The 19917-nt window shown below is 42.7% G+C and overlaps 1 protein-coding gene across 1 annotated transcript in view; it reads right to left on the reverse strand.

Annotated features, from left to right (window-relative positions):
* WDR27 (WD repeat domain 27) overlaps window positions 1–19917 on the reverse strand; it is a 120213-nt gene that overhangs the window by 77101 nt on the left and 23195 nt on the right. The window contains exons 17-20 of the mRNA XM_068153534.1: window positions 19049–19170; window positions 18277–18410; window positions 16342–16439; window positions 15917–16038 (exon numbers count right to left, since the gene is read on the reverse strand). Coding sequence (XP_068009635.1) covers window positions 15917–16038; window positions 16342–16439; window positions 18277–18410; window positions 19049–19170 — 476 coding nt within the window. The remainder of the gene's footprint in view (window positions 1–15916; window positions 16039–16341; window positions 16440–18276; window positions 18411–19048; window positions 19171–19917) is intronic.

Consider the following 19917-nt stretch of genomic DNA (forward strand, 5'->3'; position numbering starts at 1 on the left):
ATTGCTCCAATATTTAATTGAAAGTTATGTTTGGCCCTGGCATAAGTGGGCATGCTTTCCCTTGACTTCAGTAGCAATTGCATCCATTCATAACAGGACAGATTTTTGTCTCTGTACATTTAAATAATTAAATCCAGTCTATTTCTAGATCTCTGATTTATATTTTTTTAAGTCACACTGGCAAATCCTGGCCTTCTTGCTGGGTAAAAACTTTTTTATCCAGGGAATTAATATAAACAGCTAAAGCTCCTCCTTTTTTTTCCCCATCATTCACATTCTTGATTTGGCTGAATACCTCAGAAACCTCAAGGCCATTTCCCACAATCAATGCTTAAGTGCCAGGAATCTACTATTCATTATGAAAACTTGTCTATAGCTGGAAAATGCTCTAGTATTTTGTCAAAAGAATTCCAAAAATGGCAAGACAAAGTGGGGAACCCAGCATTAAAGAGCTTTCACTTTTCCTTCCTAAACTATAGATTACCACAGTTTGCTTTAACAGAGATGAACTAAAATGCACTGTGCCACAGATTTCACAAAGTCTACACATTCTCACATTAGCTGTGTATAACTATAAATTTAAACAGAGGAATTGTAAAAGATAGACAGTAGTTTTCCAAAGAATAGTATTCACCAAAAGTTTGAGTGTGTTTTTTGTTAGTTTTTGAAACTTTTTATCATCCTTTTCTTTAGTCAATGATTAGAGTCCAACACAGAAAGTTTTACAGCAACATATACATTTACTTTCACACACTATTTCTTTACTTTAGAATACAACAGTAACACAGGTAAGGAGTGTATCCATTTGTTACTTCCTTGCCCTGTCAATTCAACCAGTAATATACTATACTTTGTATCTTCAAACTACATTTCCCAGTAAATATGGCTGTAGAAGTGTCACTGTTTGAGGCTGCGCCTTTAAGAAAGGGAATATGGTGGACGGAAGTTGGTAAACGAAAAGAAGGATCTAAACTAATTTCATTGGTAGAGTGGGAGGAAGCACCTTCTGAACTGGGAGTGCAGGAGGGTATCCTGGGCATTCCGGCACTTCTCTATTAGTCTTGCTTCCGCTCCTCCGCCGGGCAGCAGCTCTCTGTTCTGGGCTTTCGGCCAAGCTTCAACCTTGACAAAACTGATAAAACTGCAAGGCCTGTATTAACTGCTTTCCAATTAACACATAACTGCTTCTAACTTTTTTCTCTTTTCTCTCTTTTCTAACCCGCTCTGGGGAAAAGGGGAGAAAGGGGGAAGCGGGGGGGGGAACTCTCATTTCTGTGCTACTTTATTGTATATCTTTGTATATATTGTAAATTTGTATATATTTCCCTGCATATCCTACATTGCTTTGTAAATATACAGCTCCACTGCTTTGCTAATTCAGCTGTGAGGTTTTTTTCCCTTTCCCTTCAATTTTCTTTCCCTTTACTTTACAGGGGGGAGGGAGGAGGCTTTTTGGCCTTACCCTTCCAACCCTACCACAAGAAGACAATAAATTCTAGTTGGGATAATATGCAAGATGCATTTTATTTATAGTTTTGCATTTTTGAGTCATCTTTTGATAATCTATCATTTCTAAGAATCTAATGTAAAAAGTAGTATATTCCAAAACACTCTTCAAACTCTATTCTTTGATTCACACAGACAAATCACTTGCCTATTCCCCATCGTTTCCCTCATTCACCACCATAATCCCTTCTCAACATCTGTCTAAACTGTGTTGCAGCTTCCATATAAAATTGTGCCCCAAGAAAGACATGGTTCAAGAGAATCTCTATCTCATTCACTAATTCCATATGAACACCACTGATATAATCCAAACCATGCAGCTGGCTTGTGCTAAAGACAACAATCTTATCATCAATCAGTTTCCTCATCCTGCTGGTTGCACTTTCTGATACAAGCCAGGATGCCATTGCCCTTGTTGGCCATTTGGGCATACTGCCAGCTCATATTCAGTTGGCTGCCAACCAACATTCCCAGGTCCTTTTCCACCAGGCAGCTATCCAGTCACTAATATCCCACTGGGGATCTTATGTATCAAACCAAAATTGTCAAGCTGTAAATCATTGGTTAAATCACAGAATTATTGAGGCTGGAATAGACCTCTGAAATCAAGTCCAGCCTATTACCTAACACCACATCAACTAGACCATGTCACTAAGTGACACATCCAATCTTTCCCCAAACACCTCCAGGGATGGCAGCTCCATGTAAATCTGTTACTATCAGCTCAGGATATCTCCCTTATTCAGACTTGGTGCAAGATGGCTACAGTCTACTTAGAGTGAATTTACTACTAATAGAAAAACGGTATTTGCTCGTTGCCTCAGAAGGAGCTTAATGACATCATCTGGTAACACTGTGCTAAAACATCACAAGCAATTCTGAGAGTATGGTCTATAAACCAGACAGGTTGAGGGAAAACAGTAGAGGGTTGCTCAACACCAGCCTATCACTGAAAAGTGGGAAAACAAGTGGAAATCTCCCACTAGTTTCCTCAGGCTGAGGAGAACAACAAACCTCTTCCCCCCAGCTCCTAAGTGTAGTAGGTTGACAGAAGGCCTAGCTCTCCCTCCCCCACAAAGAAAGAAACCACAGGTAGCTCAGTCGGAGGAGCAAAGCTATATTTACAAGCAATATGGAGTGCAGGTCATATATACACAATATGTACAGCATTTACAATATATACAGAAATATACAGCAAAGAAAAATAATACAGGAACAAAACTCCCTCCTCCAGACAGAGGAGGGTCCCGCTCTGTACCCCTCTCTCTCCCCCTACCTCCCTTTTCCCAAAAAGGGTTAGAGAGAGAAAAGGCAGTTATTAAGGAAGAGAATTCTTATTAGGCATCCAAGCGCATGCAGGGATTAGTTTTGCTTATCTGTTACTCAAGGTCATTCCAGCTAGTTGCACAGAAGCAGACAGGCTGGAAAGGGAGAACAGAGAGTAACTGAGAAAAATTCCAACTGAACTAAAACTTAAACTTGCATTCTACCAATCTACTAATGAAATTCGTTTAGACCTATCTTTGTTTTTCAAAACATTCAGCCAGAGTGTTCCAGCACTGTCCCTTTCTTAAAGGCATAGCCTAAAATGGTCACAATCCACCCCTTCTAAACAATTTCATTGGCTGTTCGCACTATCCATCCAATCTAAAACAATATTTACAGTTTGTAAGTAAAGTTCATAGTCCATTCCAGCTATCCTCAGATGTAGATGATTCAGAAGAAAATCAGAAAATAAGAAAATGGAAAACAGTTTGTCTCTTCGCAGACAAAGCGAAGAAAAGGAAACAGGGATACAAGGAAACTCAGTTGACTCAGGGCTCTCAGGGTTCTCAGGGTTCGTGCACCGTAGATTCCTCGTTGATTCTTCCTTTGGATGCGATGTAGCTGTACAACTGTTTGAAATTAAACTCTTTCAGCTAAAGTTAAATTTCTTTGTGGAATACACTGAATTTCACCATTCTCTTGCATTACCCAATAAGTGTGACCCAGACCTTCAGCTGAAACCACCCCTCGGACAGGTTTAGCCTCTCCTGAGGAAGAAAATACCCAAACAGCTTTACCTAACAGATTCCTTTCTCTAACAACATGAACTCTATCACCTTCTACTTTCTGTAGCAGATCTGAATGTGCAGGTCCAGCTTGGTTCACTGAACCTCTACTATTACCAGCCAGGTTGCTTGTGCTAAATGTTTTTCCCAGTTTTTCAAAGATCCACCCCCCATGGCTTTAAGAGTGGTCTTCAACAAACCGCTGTGCATTCAATCTTCCCTGCAGCTGGTGCATAGTAGGGGATGTGAAATATCCACTCGATAATGTGCTCTTTGGCCCAGCTCTTTACAAGGTTGCTTTTGAAATGAGTTCCGTTGTCTGATTCAATCCTCTCTGGAGTTCCGTGTCTCCACAGGATCTGTCTCTCCAGACCGAGAATGGTGTTGCGTGCAGTTGCATGCGGAACTGGATGAGTTTCCAACCATCCAGTGTTTGCCTCTACCATAGTAAGCACGTATTGCTTACCAGAACGAGAACGTGGTAGAGTGATGTAGTCAATCTGCCAAGCTTCACCATACTTGTACTTGGACCATCTGTCACCATACCACAAGGGCTTAATTCACTTTGCCTGCTTAATAGCAGCACAAATGTCACAGTCATGGATGACTTGTGTGATAGCATCCATGGAAATGTCTATGGATCTGTCACAAGCCCATTGGTATGTTGCATCTCTGCCTTGATGTCCTGACGAATCATGAGCCCACCGAGCTAAGAATATCTCACCTCGGTGTTTCCAGTTGAGATCAAGATCAGAGTCCACGTCTACTTGAGAAACTCTTGCAGCTAGATCTGCCTGAAGGTTGTGTTGCTGTTCCTCAGTAGCTTTGCTCTTAGGAATGTGAGCATCAATGTGTCTCACTTTCACTGGAATTCTCTCGATTCGAGCAGCAATGTCCTGCCACAGGTCGGCTGCCCAAATGGGTTTTCCTTTCCCCTGCCAGCCACTCTTCTTCCAGTTCTTTAGCCAACCCCATAGAGCATTGGCTACCACCCATGAGTCGGTGTAGAGAGAAAGCTTTGGCCATCTCTCACGTTCAGCTACGTCGAGAGCTAGCTGGACAGCTTTTACCTCTGCAATCTGACTGGATTCTCCTTCTCCATCCTTCGCCTCTGCAACTCGGCGTGTTGGACTCCACACTGCAGACTTCCATCTTCGCTTGTTTCCAACAAGACAACAGGAACCGTCTGTGAACAAAGCATATTTCTTTTCATCATCAGAAAGGTCATTGTAAGGAGGAGCTTCCTCAGCACAAGTTATATTCTCCTCTGAAGGTTTAGCACAGTTGGTACCTTCAGGCCAACTTGAGACCACCTCCACTAGACCAGGTCTTTCAAGATTTCCCATTCGAGCTCTCTGTGTTATCAGAGCCATCCACTTAGACCCTGCTGAGTCTGTAGCATGATGTGGTGTGGAGCCTTTGCCTTTAAATATCCAATTCAAAACTGGTAATCTGGGAGCTAAGAGAAGTTGTGATTCAGTTCCAATTACTTCAGAAGATGCTTTTACTCCTTCATAGGCAGCTAAAATTTCTTTCTCTGTTGGAGTATAATTAGCCTCTGAGCCTCTGTAACCTCGACTCCAGAAACCAAGAGGTCGTCCACGTGTCTCACTTGGAGCTTTTTGCCACAAGCACCAGGTTGGACCATTGTCACTTGCAGCCGTGTACAAAATGTTCTTAATGTCTGGGCCATCTCGGACAGGTCCCAGACCCATTGCTTGAACTACCTCTTGCTTTATCTGGTCAAAGGCTGCTTGTTGTTCAGGTCCCCAGTGGAAATGGTTTCTCTTTAGAGTCACATCATACAGAGGTTTCACAATCTGACTGTATCCAGGAATGTGCAGTCTCCAAAATCCCACCATCCCCAAGAAACGTAGGGTCTCTTGCTTGTTTGTGGGACTTGCCATGGTAGAGACTCTATTTACCACATCCACTGGAATGTGTCGGCGTCCATCCTGCCACCGCACTCCCAGAAACTGAATCTCTGTGGCAGGTCCTTTCACCCTGTCTCGCTTGATGGCAAAACCTGCATTCAGAAGAATGTCAATGATTTTGTTACCTTTCTTGAAGACTTCCTCAGCAGTTTTACCCCAGACGATGATATCATCGATGAACTGGATGTGTTCTGGAGCACTGCCTTTCTCCAGAGCATCGTGGATTACTGCATGACAGATGCTTGAGCTGTGGATCCAGCCCACTGGCAATCTGTTGAAAGTGTACTGGATTCCTCTCCAGGTGAAAGCAAACTGAGGCCTGCATTCCTCTGCTATGGGAATAGAGAAAAATGCATTAGCAATGTCTATGGTAGCATACCATTTGGCCTCTTTGGATTCCAGCTCATACTGGAGTTCCATCATGTCTGGTACTGCTGCACTCATAGGTGGTGTTACTTCATTCAGGGCTCGGTAGTCGACCATCAGATGCCAGTCTCCATTCTGCTTCTGCACAGGCCACACTGGACTGTTGAAAGGTGAATGAGTTTTGCTGACGACTTTCTGACTCTCCAACTGACGAATCAGATTCTGAATGGGCAACAAAGAGTCACGGTTGGTTCTGTATTGTCTGTGATGCACAGTCTGAGAAGCAACTGGCAATTTAATGTCCTGTGTCTTATATTGTCCCACAACTGCAGATTCATCAGAGAGCTCAGGTCTAACAGACAGTTTCAATTTTTGTCCATCAATTTCTACAGATGCTACTCCAAAAGCCCATTTGAAACCCTTAGGGTCTTTGAAACGCCCTCCTCTCAGAAAATCAGTTTCCAAAATACAAGGTGTGTCAGGTCCGGTTACAACTGTATGCTTCTTCCATTGTTTACCAGTTAAACTTATATTAACCTCCACCTTACCTAACTCTTGAGATCCACCAGTGACTCGCAGAATAGTTATAAGCTCTGATCCCTGATAATTTGATGGTATTATGGTGCACTGAGCTCCTGTGTCAACCAAGGCCCTGTACTTCCGAAATTGTGAAGTGCCAGGCCACTGGATGTACATATCCCAATAGATTCTTTTATCTCTATTATTCCTTTCCTCCCCCTGGTGGGAGGCAGGGCACCCCTAGTTATGGGGAACATGCCCACATGTGCAATGAGCACAGTGTGCAGTGTTAGAACTGGAGCCACTGTTGGAGCTATGAGAGTTACTCTGGGAAACTGTGGAAGTAACAACTACCCTTCTAGTATTGCTACCTCAGGTTCTGCCACTTTGCAGTTCCCTGTCTCCTGAAAAGATTACAAGTTGGTTGGCCATCCCATCTGTTCATGTTCTCACCAAACTGATCATGCAGAGTTATCCAAATAGACCTATGTGATTGCCTTGGTGGTCTGTTTTGGTTTGATCTGTTTTGGAATGACCTCCTTGGAGGACATCTGTTCCTCACAGATGAAACTTGTATCCACCTGGAGGAAGAATTAGAATTATCTCTTTTTGCCAATTGGGATATGGTGTTTTTAAATTCATCCTTCAGATCTTTCATGCAATTCTCAATTTTTCCAGACACAGTTTTAATGGCTGAAACCAAAAAAAAACCCGTGTCATGCTATCATCCAATTGTCTCATTTGATCAGTGAATTGGCCAACCGTAGGAGGAGCTCCACCATAATTTCTTGGCACAATTCTGCTTGCCAGAATGTTTGCATAATTAGAAGGAGCAAGTTTGATGAGCTTTCTAGCAAGACCAGTTCCTAAAGGAATTTCATCAGGATTCAGTTTCATGTTCACCACAGAGTATCTCTCCAACAGCAAATTCTCTCAGACGCTTAATTCCCTCATCTATGGTAGTCCAGGGTTTAAGATTCCATGGAAGATCATCTCGGGAAGGGTATCTCATGAAAACTGCCACTAAAAGGCATATCCACAGATTAACCTTACCGAGAGCCTTGCCTAGATGTCTATCTATTCCATTATCCTTTGATAGAGTTCCTAACTGAGCTGCTGACTTGTCTCCAACTGTTAGAGCAGGAGCATCTGTATCATAACATCTACCTAGCCAAGCTAGAACTGGCTCCTTATCTGCTCTGATGTAATCCTTACGGATGTTTCGAAGCTCTTCCCGAGGTGACAAACATCCCTGAAGGTCATCTTCTTCCTCCTTTGCCTCCTCTTCCTCAACTTGTTGTCCAAATAATTTTTCTGTCACTCTCTCAAGGATCTCTTTAAGCTGAGAAGCACCACCACTAGCTCTGTCCTACCAAGAGCTGCATCTCGATCCTCTGATGATCTTAATAACTCAGCTATATCTTTAAGACAAATCTTCTCTTCCTCCCTAGCAGAAGTACCTTGCTGTCCTCCCCCACCAGGTCCTGGATCAGCACTGTCCCTTTCTTAAAGGCACAGCCTAAAATGGTCACACTAAGCAAATGCTTTGAAAAGTAAGACAGTGTAGAAACCTGTAGCAGTAACACCACCACACCTCCATAGGGTCATCTGTTTAAGCCTAGTTTCCTGATGGAAGATGATGATGCAACTAGCTGCTAATGGGTGTAGATATATTGAGAGATACATTACTCTCAACCATTTGTAATTTAAGGTTTTTCAAACAGGATAGTATTAAGATATTTGGTTATTCCTATATCTAACAGATAAAGAAGAAAAGCAATATATACTTTCCATTCACTGCATTCAGAGAATCACAGAATCACCAAGGTTGGAAGAGACCTCAAAGATCATCAAGTCCAACCTGTCACCACCTCATGACTAAACCATAGCACCAAGTGCCACGTCCAGTCCCCTCTTGAACACCTCCAGGGATGGTGACTTCACCACCTCCCTGGGCAGCCCATTCCAATGGGCAATCACTCTTTCTGTGAAGAACTTTCTTCTCACCTCAAGCCTAAACTTCCCCTGGTGCAGCTTGAGACTGTGTCCTCTTGTTCTGGTGCTGGTTGCCTGAGAGAAGAGACCAATCCCCAGCTGGCTGCAACCACCCTTCAGGTAGTTGTAGACAGCAATAAGGTCTCCTCTGAGCCTCCTCTTCTCCAGGCTAAACAATCCCAGCTCCCTCAGCCTCTCCTCGTAGGGCTTGTGCCCTTCTCTGGACACATTCAAGTGTTTCAATGTCCTTCTTAAACTGAGGGGCTATAAACATGTAACATAGGGCAGCTTCTTATCTCATGCAAATATGGAGACTACTGTCTTTAAAGATTTACCAGACAAGGCCTTTACTTACCTTTCCCTCTGCTCTGAGTGACATTATTTCCTCATCTTCTATGAAATTTTTATCATTTTTTTCTCCAGCATTATACTACTGAATTTTTAATTTCTGAAGTAATCATTTGAATTAAAAGATGAGTTTAAAATCTGAAGACTTTCTAAACTGTGCTACTGATTTTAATTTAAAGGTGTTTGTAATGGCTGGATTGTCATTCCTGAAACATTGCAATCAATGGTTCAGAGTCCAAACGGAGACCTGTGGTGAGTGGAGTCCCTCAAGAACTGGTTCTGTCTAACATCTTCATTGGAAACATGGACAGTGGGATCAAGTCCAGCCTCAGCAAATCTGCCAATGACACTAAGCTGTTTGGTGCAGTCAACATGATGGAGGGAAGGAATTCCATCCACAGGCTGGAAAGGTGGGCCCATGCCAACCTCATGAAATTCAAGCAAGGTGCTGCACTTGGGTCAGGGCAACTCCAAGCACAAATACAGGCTGGGTGATGAGTGGATTGAGAGCAGCTCTACAGAGAACTTGGGGGTGTTGATTGATGAGGCACTTGACATGAGCCAGCAATATGCATTGGCAGCCCCAAAAGGCTATGTTGCACCAAAAGATGCATGGCTAACAGGTCAAGAGATGTGATTCTGTCTCTCCAGTCTGGTGAGACCCCTCCTGGAGTACTGTGTTCATCTTTAGAGCCCCAAGAATGAGAATGACATGGATCTGTTGGAGCGGGTCCAGGAGGTCCACAAAGATGATTAAAGAGCTTGAGTACCTCTCCTGTGAGGACACATTGAGGAAGTTGGGTCTGCTCAGCCTGGGGGAGAGAAGGCTCCAGGAAGACCTAATAGCAACTTTCAGTACCTTGAGGGGGCCTACAAGAAAGCTGGAAATGGAATATTTATAAGAACATGTGGTGACAGAACAAGGGGCAATGGTTTTGAACTAGAGCAGGATAGATTTAGACTGGACATTAGGAAGAAGTTCTTTACAGTGAGGGTGGTAAGACACTTTAACAGGTTGCCCATAGATGCTTCTGTGGATGCCTCATTCCTGGAACTGCTTCAGACCCGGTTGGATGAGGCTTTGAGCAATCTGGTCAAACAGAAGGTGTCCCTGCCTGTATCAGGGGAGTTGGAACTAGATGACCTTTAAGGTCCCTTCCAAATCAAGCCATTCTATGATGATTCTATGATTATTTGTACTGAAGCAGAAGTTCTAATCTTCTGGAAGTGGGCTTTACTGATGCTGCTGTCTTCAGTTCCCTACATCCTTTTCCTCTTTCATGGTCATTCCAACCCCAAAACCTAGTTTCTTCCAGTACATGCATCTGTCTCCTCTGTACCCTTGTAAGACACTGAGGTTCAAGAAGGTAAGACAACTGGGGCAAAGGAGCTCTGAGAACAATAATCTACATGGTTGTGGATTACTTGAACACTATGGGGCAAAATGGGAGGAAGATTCTACTAGATTGAGGGAATTAATTACAAGAAAAGGCTGTAGGAGGTGGAGAAGTGAAGACTCAGCAGTAGAGGCAGAGCACCTACAATGATATAGGGATATAGCCTAGCTTCAACCGGAGAGGTTTGGAGAGGTAAACTGGTCAAGCAGCACAGGATCACAGGTGCAGGCCTCAGCCATAAGTTGCTTGTTCTGGAGCTCCATCAAACTATCAGAAAGCTTGAGGCAGCACAGTCATGCAGAAGCTACCAGTGAGAAAAGAAGAAGAGTGACAAGACAGAAAAGCTCAAAGCCCAATCTTGTTGCTGTCACTGTTCTCTCCAGGAAAGAGGGAGAATGGTCAATAAAAATGGACAGAACCACTACCAGATTCATACCTCTCCTGAAAAAAGGGACCACTGCAGCAATTTGCTACCCTACAATAGCCAACACTCAGTATATGTATTCTCTGTATGTGCAATCTATGGCTATATACTCAACATTCATCTGCAATATTTGATAAAGTATTAACATTAATGAAGATTACCTAGCATAATTCAAGCTTCAGACAAAGGACAAGTTTATCAATGGTACATACATCTGTACAGAGCCTGCAGATTGAACATCTCAGGGAAAAATAAAGTCTGATTTTGCAACCTAATACAGTCAGAGATTTGAAACATTACTTCTGAAGAAAGTTAAACAGTGGCAAATAATGATTCAGTGGGGTGGTTTATCATCTTCAGCGCACTATTACTGGATCAAGGCTTCATGACATTGGTAACTGCCACTGCCACAAGAGATGTGCTATGCTCTCCTAAACAAAGTGATGGATCTGACTACCTATGGTCACTGGAGAATGAGGGCAGGAGTGAACTCAATGATTTTAGCCAGTACATTCTGGACAGATTTCAAGAGAAGCAACTATAAAAAAAATCTACTCTGGCCTCAGTACAATTACTGCAGATTTTGATGAACAAAACAATGGTTTTGAGATTCTTGAAAGACGGAAGACTTATGTTAATGTTATTTAACTGGCCACAGAGAATGATTTTCAAAATTTGACAAGAGCAAATGCTTGATGTTCCTCTGAAATTTCTCTACAGCACATTCTAAAATTCTGCAATATCATGTAGATAATTTATGAGTATCTTTAGAGAAACTTTGATTTAGCAGCAGCTTACATGCATATATGAGCAATATGACAGGTTTATTTCACTCCCAGTCTATGCTTCTTGATCAATAAGTCATACAGACACAGCAATAATTACTATCTTTTAAATAAATTTATCACCTTTAAAGTACTAAAATTCTAAAGGAAACAGGAAATAAAGACTCCCATCATATTCTGAGAGATCTCCTCAGAGTTCCTACATACTGCTGTCCAGGTAGCATCACAAAGCAGTCTCAGAACATCGGAATTTCAAGGTATATATATTGCCATCAATAATACACACTCAGCCCACAAGATGAGACTAGATGCCAGTCCAAATCAAAGCCATCATAAAATTTGGTGTGTAGGCACTGGATCTTCAGCAATAACTATTTCATTCCACAGATTTGCTGCTATTGTACCACCCCTCATCACTAGCTGAGGAACGGGAGAACCCACACCATCAACAATTGGCTCAGGGGATGGTGCCAGAGGCAGAACTTTGGGTTCTATGACCATGGGACAACTTTCACCACACCTGACCTGCTGGGTCTCGATGGGGTGCATCTATCTAGAAGGGGTAAGAGAGTCCTGGCACTGGAGTTGGCAGGGCTCATTAGGAGGGCTTTAAACTAGGTCTGAAGGGGGTGGGTGAGGCAATCGGTCCCTCTGCAGAGGTAAGAGTAGGGCACAAGGTCGGGTCAGTTGAGAAGTCAGGAACCCAGCTGTGATGCATGTACACCAATGCACGCAGCCTGGGTAACAAGCAAGAGGAGTTGGAGGTCCTAATCCATCAGGGTGACTGTGATGTAGTCGCTATCTCAGAAACACGGTGGGACAACACCCACGATTGGAGTGCTACAATGGGGGGTTATAGGCTCTTTAGGAGAGACAGGCAAGGGAGAAGAGGAGGAGGGGTGGCTCTGTATATTAGGGAGTCACTCTCTGCCACACAACTTGAGGTGGAAGATGAGGGAGTTGAGAGCCTGTGGGTCAAAATCAGAGGACAGCCTAATAAATCTGACATCCTGGTTGGAATCTGTTGCAGACCACCCAACCAGGATGAGGAGGTTGATGAAGTATTCTACAAGCAGCTGGAGGCCGTCTCAAGATCATCAGATCTTGTCCTTGTTGGCGACTTCAACCTCCCAGATATCTGCTGGGAACTTAATTCAGCAGGGAGGAGGCAATCCAGAAGATTCCTGGAGTGCATGGAGGGCTGCTTCCTGACACAGCTGTTAAGCGAGCCTACCAGGGGACAGGCTCTGCTTGACCTGCTGTTCTGCAATAGGGTAGGGCTGGTGGGACACGTGATCGTGGGAGGCTGCCTAGGGTGCAGTGACCACGGGATAGTGAAGTTTTCAATATGCAGGGAGATAGGGAGGAGCACCAACAGAACCTTCACCTTGGACTTCCGAAGGGCAAACTTCAGCCTATTTAAGAAACTTGTCTGCAAAGTCCCCTGGATACCAGCCCTCATGAACCAAGGGGTTCAGGAGGGTTGGACCTACTTCAAACAGGAGCTCTTGAAGGCACAGGAACTGGCAGTTCCCACGTGCCGGAAGGCAAGCCGGCAGGGAAGGCGACCGGCCTGGATGAGCAAGCAGCTCCTGGAGGATTTAAGGGGGAAGAAGAGGCTGTATCACCTTTGGAAGGAGGGGAAGGCTTCTCGAAGTATGTTCAAGGAAGCTGTTAGATTATGTAGGAATAAAATTAGGGAGGCAAAGGCCCAGCTGGAACTGAAGCTGGCCACCTCTGTGAAAGACAATAAAAAGCATTTTTATAAATATATCAACAATAAGAAGAAGGGCAGGAAGAACCTGCACTCCCTATTGGACCTGGAGGGGAACACTGTGACTGAAGACGAGGAAAAGGCTGAGGTCCTGAACACCTTCTTTGCCTCAATTTTTAACAGCAAGGCAGGAGGAGTTCAGGACGAGTGGCCTCCAGAGCTGGGTGATGGGGTCGGGGACCAGTGTGATGCCCCGGAAATCCATGAGAAATTAGTTCGGGACCTGCTGAGCCACTTGGATATTCACAAGTCCATGGGACCGGATGGGATCCATCCTAGGGTGCTGAGAGAGCTGGCAGATGTGCTAGCTAGGCCACTCTCCATCATTTTCCTCCAGTCCTGGCTCACCGGTGAGGTCCCAGGTGACTGGAAACTGGCCAATGTGGTCCCCATCCACAAGAAGGGTCGGATGGAGGAACCTGGAAACTCCAGGCCAGTCAGCCTGACCTCAGTGCCAGGGAAAGTGATGGAGCAGATTATCCTGGTGGCAATAACTGCGCACCTGAAGGATGGCCACGGGCTCAGGTCCAGCCAACATGGATTTAGGAAGGGCAGGTCCTGCCTCTCCAACCTGATCTCCTTCTATGATCAGGTGACCCGTCTGGTGGATGTGGGGAGGCCTGTGGATGTGGTCTACCTGGACTTCAGCAAGGCCTTTGACACCGTTCCCCACAGCAAACTGCTGGCTAAGCTGTCAGCACGTGGATTGGACCATTACACTATGTGCTGGGTTAGGAATTGGCTGGAGGGCCGGGCCCAGAGAGTGGTCGTGAACGGTGCCGCATCCAGCTGGAGGCCAGTCACCAGTGGTGTCCCCCAGGGATCAGTGCTGGGCCCTGTCCTCTTCAACATCTTCATTGATGATCTGGATGAAGGGGTAGAGTCAGTCATCAGCAAGTTTGCAGATGACACAAAGTTAGGGGCAGATGTTAGTCAGTTAGAGGGTAGAAAGGCTCTGCAGAGGGACCTCGACCGACTGGACAGATGGGCAGAGTCCAATGGGATGTCATTCAACAAGTCCAAGTGCCGAGTGCTGCACTTTGGCTACGGCAATCCCATGTAGAGCTACAGGCTGGGGTCGGAGTGGCTGGAGAGCTGCCAAACAGAGAGGGACCTGGGTGTGCTGATCGACAGCCACCTGAATATGAGCCAAAAATGTGCCCAGGTGGCCAGGAGGGCCAATGACATCCTGGCCTGCATTAGGAATAGTGTGGCCAGCAGGAGCAGCGGACTCATTGTGCCCCTGTACTCAGCACTGGTTAGGTCACACCTTGAGTACTGTGTCCAGTTCTGGGCCACTCAGTTTAAGAAGGACATTGAAACACTTGAACATGTCCAGAGAAGGGCAACAAGGCTGGTGAGACGCCTTGAACACAAGCCCTATGAGGAGAGGCTGAGGGAGCTGGGATTGTTTAGCCTGGAGAAGAGGAGGCTCAGGGGTGACCTCATTGCCCTCTACAACTACCTGAAAGGTGGTTGTAGCCAGGAAGGGGTTGGCCTCTTCTCCCAGGCAACCAGCACCAGAACAAGGGGACACAGTCTCAAGATGCGCCAGGGGAGGTTTAGACTCGAGGTGAGGAGGAAGTTCTTCACCGAGCGAGTCGTTCGTCATTGGAACGGGTTGCCCAGGGAGGCGGTTGAGTCATCGACCCTGGAGGCGTTCAAGAGGAGATTGGACGTGGCACTTGGTGCCATGGTCTAGTCATGGGGTCTGTGTTGATAGGTTGGACTCGATGATCCTCGAGGTCCTTTCCAACCTAAGTGATACTGTGATACTGTGAAATTTAGATTCCATCATATTTCATACTTTAAACAGGATGTAATTTACACACAGCATTCTGCATACATTTCTCTATTTTATCGTAGTATCTTAATGAAATGCACTAAGTTATATTTACTGTAAAGGCTATATGAATATAACAAAATAGTTCACAAGGAACTTTCATGACTAAAGCATTATTTTTTTTTTAAATGAAGAAATGCTTTGATCCATAATTATTTTTAAAAAAATAAATCTCAATTTTGTTTGCTGTACCATATTTTCTCTCTCAAGTGAATACTTGCCCACAATTTTAAAGTTTTTCTTGATTAAATAGCCTGAAGCCACTAAGCTGACCAAGCAAAAAGACAGAACTTTAAGCCTATATTTGTTACAACCAGTACTGAAATAGCACAATTTTAAGTGTTTTACCAGATCATCTCTCTCAGGAAAAGCTACAAAGAGCCCTACAAAAGTAGTAATAAGGAACTCTCTTAAACCCACAGAAGCAAGGACCTTCCAAGTGGGAATAAAGAATAATACTCAACCAAACCTAACACAGTAGGCATTCCATTGTATATGCTACCATAAGAATTTCAAACAATCAAATCCATCTTCACATGGAAAAAAAAAAAAGAGCAAGATGATGGTGTTTAAGTCATCTATTTTATTGCATTACTGAGCAATTACTTTTTTTGGTTGCTGTTTCTGAAGTTTCATATATTAGACTACTTCAGATTCAGCTTTAGAGGAGAAAAGTTACATAAGGAAAGGTTCCTGCTGAACTGCAGTATTACAGTCTGGCACAAGTATGCAAAGGGAAACAAACTTCCCTAAGTGACCTTGTCTGGTCATTCTTGCTGCTTTCTCCATTTCACTAGAGAACAAATGAGATTTTGGTACCTTTATCATGCAGACTTATGACCTCATCCAACTTCCTCAACATACAAAAAAACTCCAGCAACCTATTAATTACTGTAATTACATTTTTAGCCTCCAAATTCTTTGTTGACGGAGTTGTAGGAGTACTAAAAAAAAAGAATCAGTAAAGCTTATACCTTATTTTGGCAGATCTGATATACTGATCTAGTATGAACTTCAGGTATGACTGCTGTGCTGCAGCCTGTATTGAGGTCAAAAACTTCCAATGCTCGGTTGCTGCCAGCTGTAAGAACAATATCTGTACAGTTTTCTGTGTTAAAGTTAAACTAAACTAATCTACAAGAACAAAAGCATATAAACAGAAAGAGACAAAAGGCTTTTGTATTTAGTGCTCTATGAGTAGCACAAAAATGTCTAAGTGCTAAAAAAACTTTTTAAAAGTATGTCCACAGATCAAGTTCAATACCACAAGACATACAGTACTTTTAGTCTGATTAAAAACCAAAAAACAACAAGCAGTAAAGAATAACACAGGAATTACTTTAACTGAAGATATTTTCACATCATTACGTTCCAAGAGAATAAGAAATACAAAGGATACAGGAGTAGAAATCATTTACTGCTGAAAGGCTGGTAATCTCCATTGTTGAAGCCATTGGAAATTTCTGTACCAGTTTGCAAAAACTTCTCTGTTTGTACCTGCAAAAAATATCAAATAAATGTTACTGTTAATGAAGTTATTTGTGGCCACCAGCAAACTCCTACTGGAATCAAAGCCAACCAAAATGCCTTCTTTCATGATTAAAAATTAAAGCCACAGACCTCTTGCTGAACTGTATTTAAAAATTTTGTAACAAAATTAATTTGGATGAAAAGAAACAGATTTTCCATCCACATAAACCACTTATCCTGTCTGTACATTGAAAATGTTAAAAAGAAACAAACAAACTCTCCTGTCATGCAGCTAGGATAAAAAAACCACAACCCAAAAAATAGTTTCATACAGATATGACATTTTAAATTTTAATAAATATCTGCATGGGTCAAAATCAAAACTAAGTGGCAGGCCACAAATATCAGTATAACAGACCATAACATTTCAAGCTAAACAAGTAATCTCCAAACAGCAGTCTCATTATACATTTCCAGATACAGCCTTGCATCCAGTAAAATAAGCAAAGCAGTTACACAAATAAGAATCAATTCATTTTCTGGAACAATCAGAATGTATTCTAACTGAAAAAAAAAAAAAATCCCTTGTACACTACAGAAGAAGGTGAAAATCATTCAGTGCCCTTACATAATGAATTTTGAACATAAGAAAATATAAGCTGGGAAGGGAGGCCATCCAGAGGGACCTTGACAGGCTGGAGAGGTGGGCACAAGCCAACCTCATGAGGTTCAATAAGAGCAAGTGCAGGGTCCTGCATCTGGGTCGAGGCAATCCCAGGCACAAATACAGGCTGGGCAGTGACTGGCTGGAAAGCAGCCCGGAGGAGAGAGACTTGGGGGTGCTGGTGGACAAGAAGCTCAACATGAGCTCTCAGTGTGCACTTGCAGCCCACAAAGCCAATCAGATCCTGGGCTGCATCAAGAGAAGTGTGGCCAGCAGGTCGAGGGAGGTGATTCTCCCCCTCTACTCAGCTCTGATGAGACTCCACCTGGAGTACTGCATCCAGTTCTGGAGCCCCTATTACAAGAGGGATATGGAGGTGCTGGAGCGTGTCCAGAGAAGGGCCACAAGGATGATCAGAGGGCTGGAGCACCTCTGCTATGAGGACAGACTGACGGAGTTGGGGCTGTACAGTCTGCAGAAGAGAAGGCTCCGAGGTGACCTAATTGTGGCCTTCCAGTATCTGAAGGGGGCCTACAGGAAGGCTGGGGAGGAACTTCTTAGGATATCAGGCAGTGATAGGACTAGGGGGAATGGAATGAAGCTGGAGGTGGGGAGATTCAGACTGGATGTGAGGAGGAAGTTCTTCACCATGAGGAGTGGTGAAGCTCTGGAATGGGTTGTCCAGGGAGGTGGTTGAGGCCCCGTCCCTGGAGGTGTTTAAGACCAGGCTGGATGAGGCTCTGTCCAGCCTGATCTAGTGTGGGGTGTCCCTGCCTATGGCAGGGGAGTTGGAACTAGATGATCCTCGTGGTCCCTTCCAACCCTGACTGATACTATGATACTATGATTTAATAAAACACATAATTCCAAGTCAGAAAGGAGCCACATAATGGTAAACAGAATAGCATTAGTAAAAAGTGCATAGAAGTTGCCTAACAGTGAAGAAACAGGGACAAAAGAGAATAAGTAATTAGATACAATGCAACAGTTGAAACTGTCAGTTAAGGTACACATCATTAAAAAAACAAACAAACAACTTGACATTATTTGTTTTTTCTATTATGCTGGAACAAATACTTTTACAATTAGCTTTTACTACTTGTCCAAGGTTTTTTCTTCGATGATATCCACCTCACCACTCAAGATCCTAGGTCTAACAGTACAAGTACTTTGACAGGCATGTTAAGAAACTGTTCGTACCGTTTGAGGTCATCCTTGGTGGTATCTAGATGGAAACTTAACAGATGAAATTCAGCTCCACAACACAGCAATATAAATGAATCTATAAAATAAAACTGTGCAAAACGTACAGTCTTATGGAACATTTCTTTCCCCTGAAATGCAAAGAAAATTGTTAAGAAAAGATTCCAATAGAAGTATTTTTTTACCTGAGATTCCTGGTGTTAAGACATCACTTCTGTTATCTTGATCATTCATATGGCAGTAGGTTAACCTGTTATGTAATGGACCTTCCCATTTGTGACACTTACTAATCTCAAAGTAGAGGTCTCATTTGACTTGATTTGGCAGTAAATAGTATCTGTAGTCATTTGAATCTAATACAATCTAGCTTCATATTCCAAAAATCCATTTGAATTGGGGAGCATACAGAGTTTAAGCAGACCTGAGTCAATGAAAACAGAATTTACCAAGCAAACAAAAGTAAAACTCCCTAACTTGCCCACTAGTTCTGTTCTATCAATGTTTGTTTTGATTCTCAAATTATCATGATAAAAGCCTAAATTAAAGTCAATAAACAGTTTGTTTTGATTCTCAAATTATCATGATAAAAGCCTAAATTGAAGTCAATAAACAGCACCTAGATCACAGTACCAGTGTCAGCTGGAATCACCACTCAGTAGGTTTGAGAAATCAGGCTACATGCTCCCTCTACAGAGCTGTTAAAATACAAGTAGATGAAAGTGCAAAATAGTATCAGCTGTAAACCAAACTGACTGAAGTTCCTCATTACCAGAATTAGGGCAGGTTCATTACTGCACACTGACCAGACCCTTAGAGTTCTGTCTTCTGATGAAGAAACTAACCACTTCTTGTCATGACTCCAGCCAACAGAATTAACTGCACCATTGTGACCTATTAATAATGGAAATATCATAAAGTTCAATTATTTCATTTGCACATGTGTTCATAATTAATTGTATTGTTTTAATATAACTATATGCTTATCATTAAAGTGTCTTTTAAATACAAATTTCAGATATTTGGATTAAAACTGTTAAACAGTAGATCAGTTATTGATTTTCTTCTCCCACCAAGAACCACAGACACACACCAAAAAAAATCTCAAATGATAATTATTTGATTTTAATTTTTCCAATTTATTGTAAGAGCATTTTTAAGAAACAATCTTAAAATTCAATTTAAGATATAATACTCAAATTATCTTTGTAATACTGTATTATAATAAAGTTATAGTAAATATTATCTGGAAACCTCTTAAGACCTTGAATAGTTCCAACTTTTAATTTTATTCATTAGAACTTCATTAGTGAGCTAGCTGGTTTTGCAAAAACAATGAACGTGCCACAACAGCAGCTTCTGCAAGACTGCCTTATTAGATTAAAAAGATCATTGTTTCAATATTATGGCCTCTATTTAATAGCACAAAGTTCCTACCTTTTCCAGTTGTGTCACAGTTTAAAACAAGATTAGAAACTTACAAAGAACTTCAAAAACCAGGAACATGATCCAGAAGCTATAATTATTAACTTGATCTAAAATTACACTGATGCTGATCCAAAAGGCAAAAAAAATAGAAAATATTTCAAACAAGTTTAACTTTAGCCATATCCCAATTTGTCTACATGAAGTAGGGATTTT

This window comes from Melanerpes formicivorus, unplaced genomic scaffold, assembly GCF_026170545.1.
Source record: "Melanerpes formicivorus ecotype bairdi unplaced genomic scaffold, bMelFor1.0.p_v2 SCAF_2, whole genome shotgun sequence".
Lineage (NCBI taxonomy): Eukaryota > Metazoa > Chordata > Aves > Piciformes > Picidae > Melanerpes > Melanerpes formicivorus.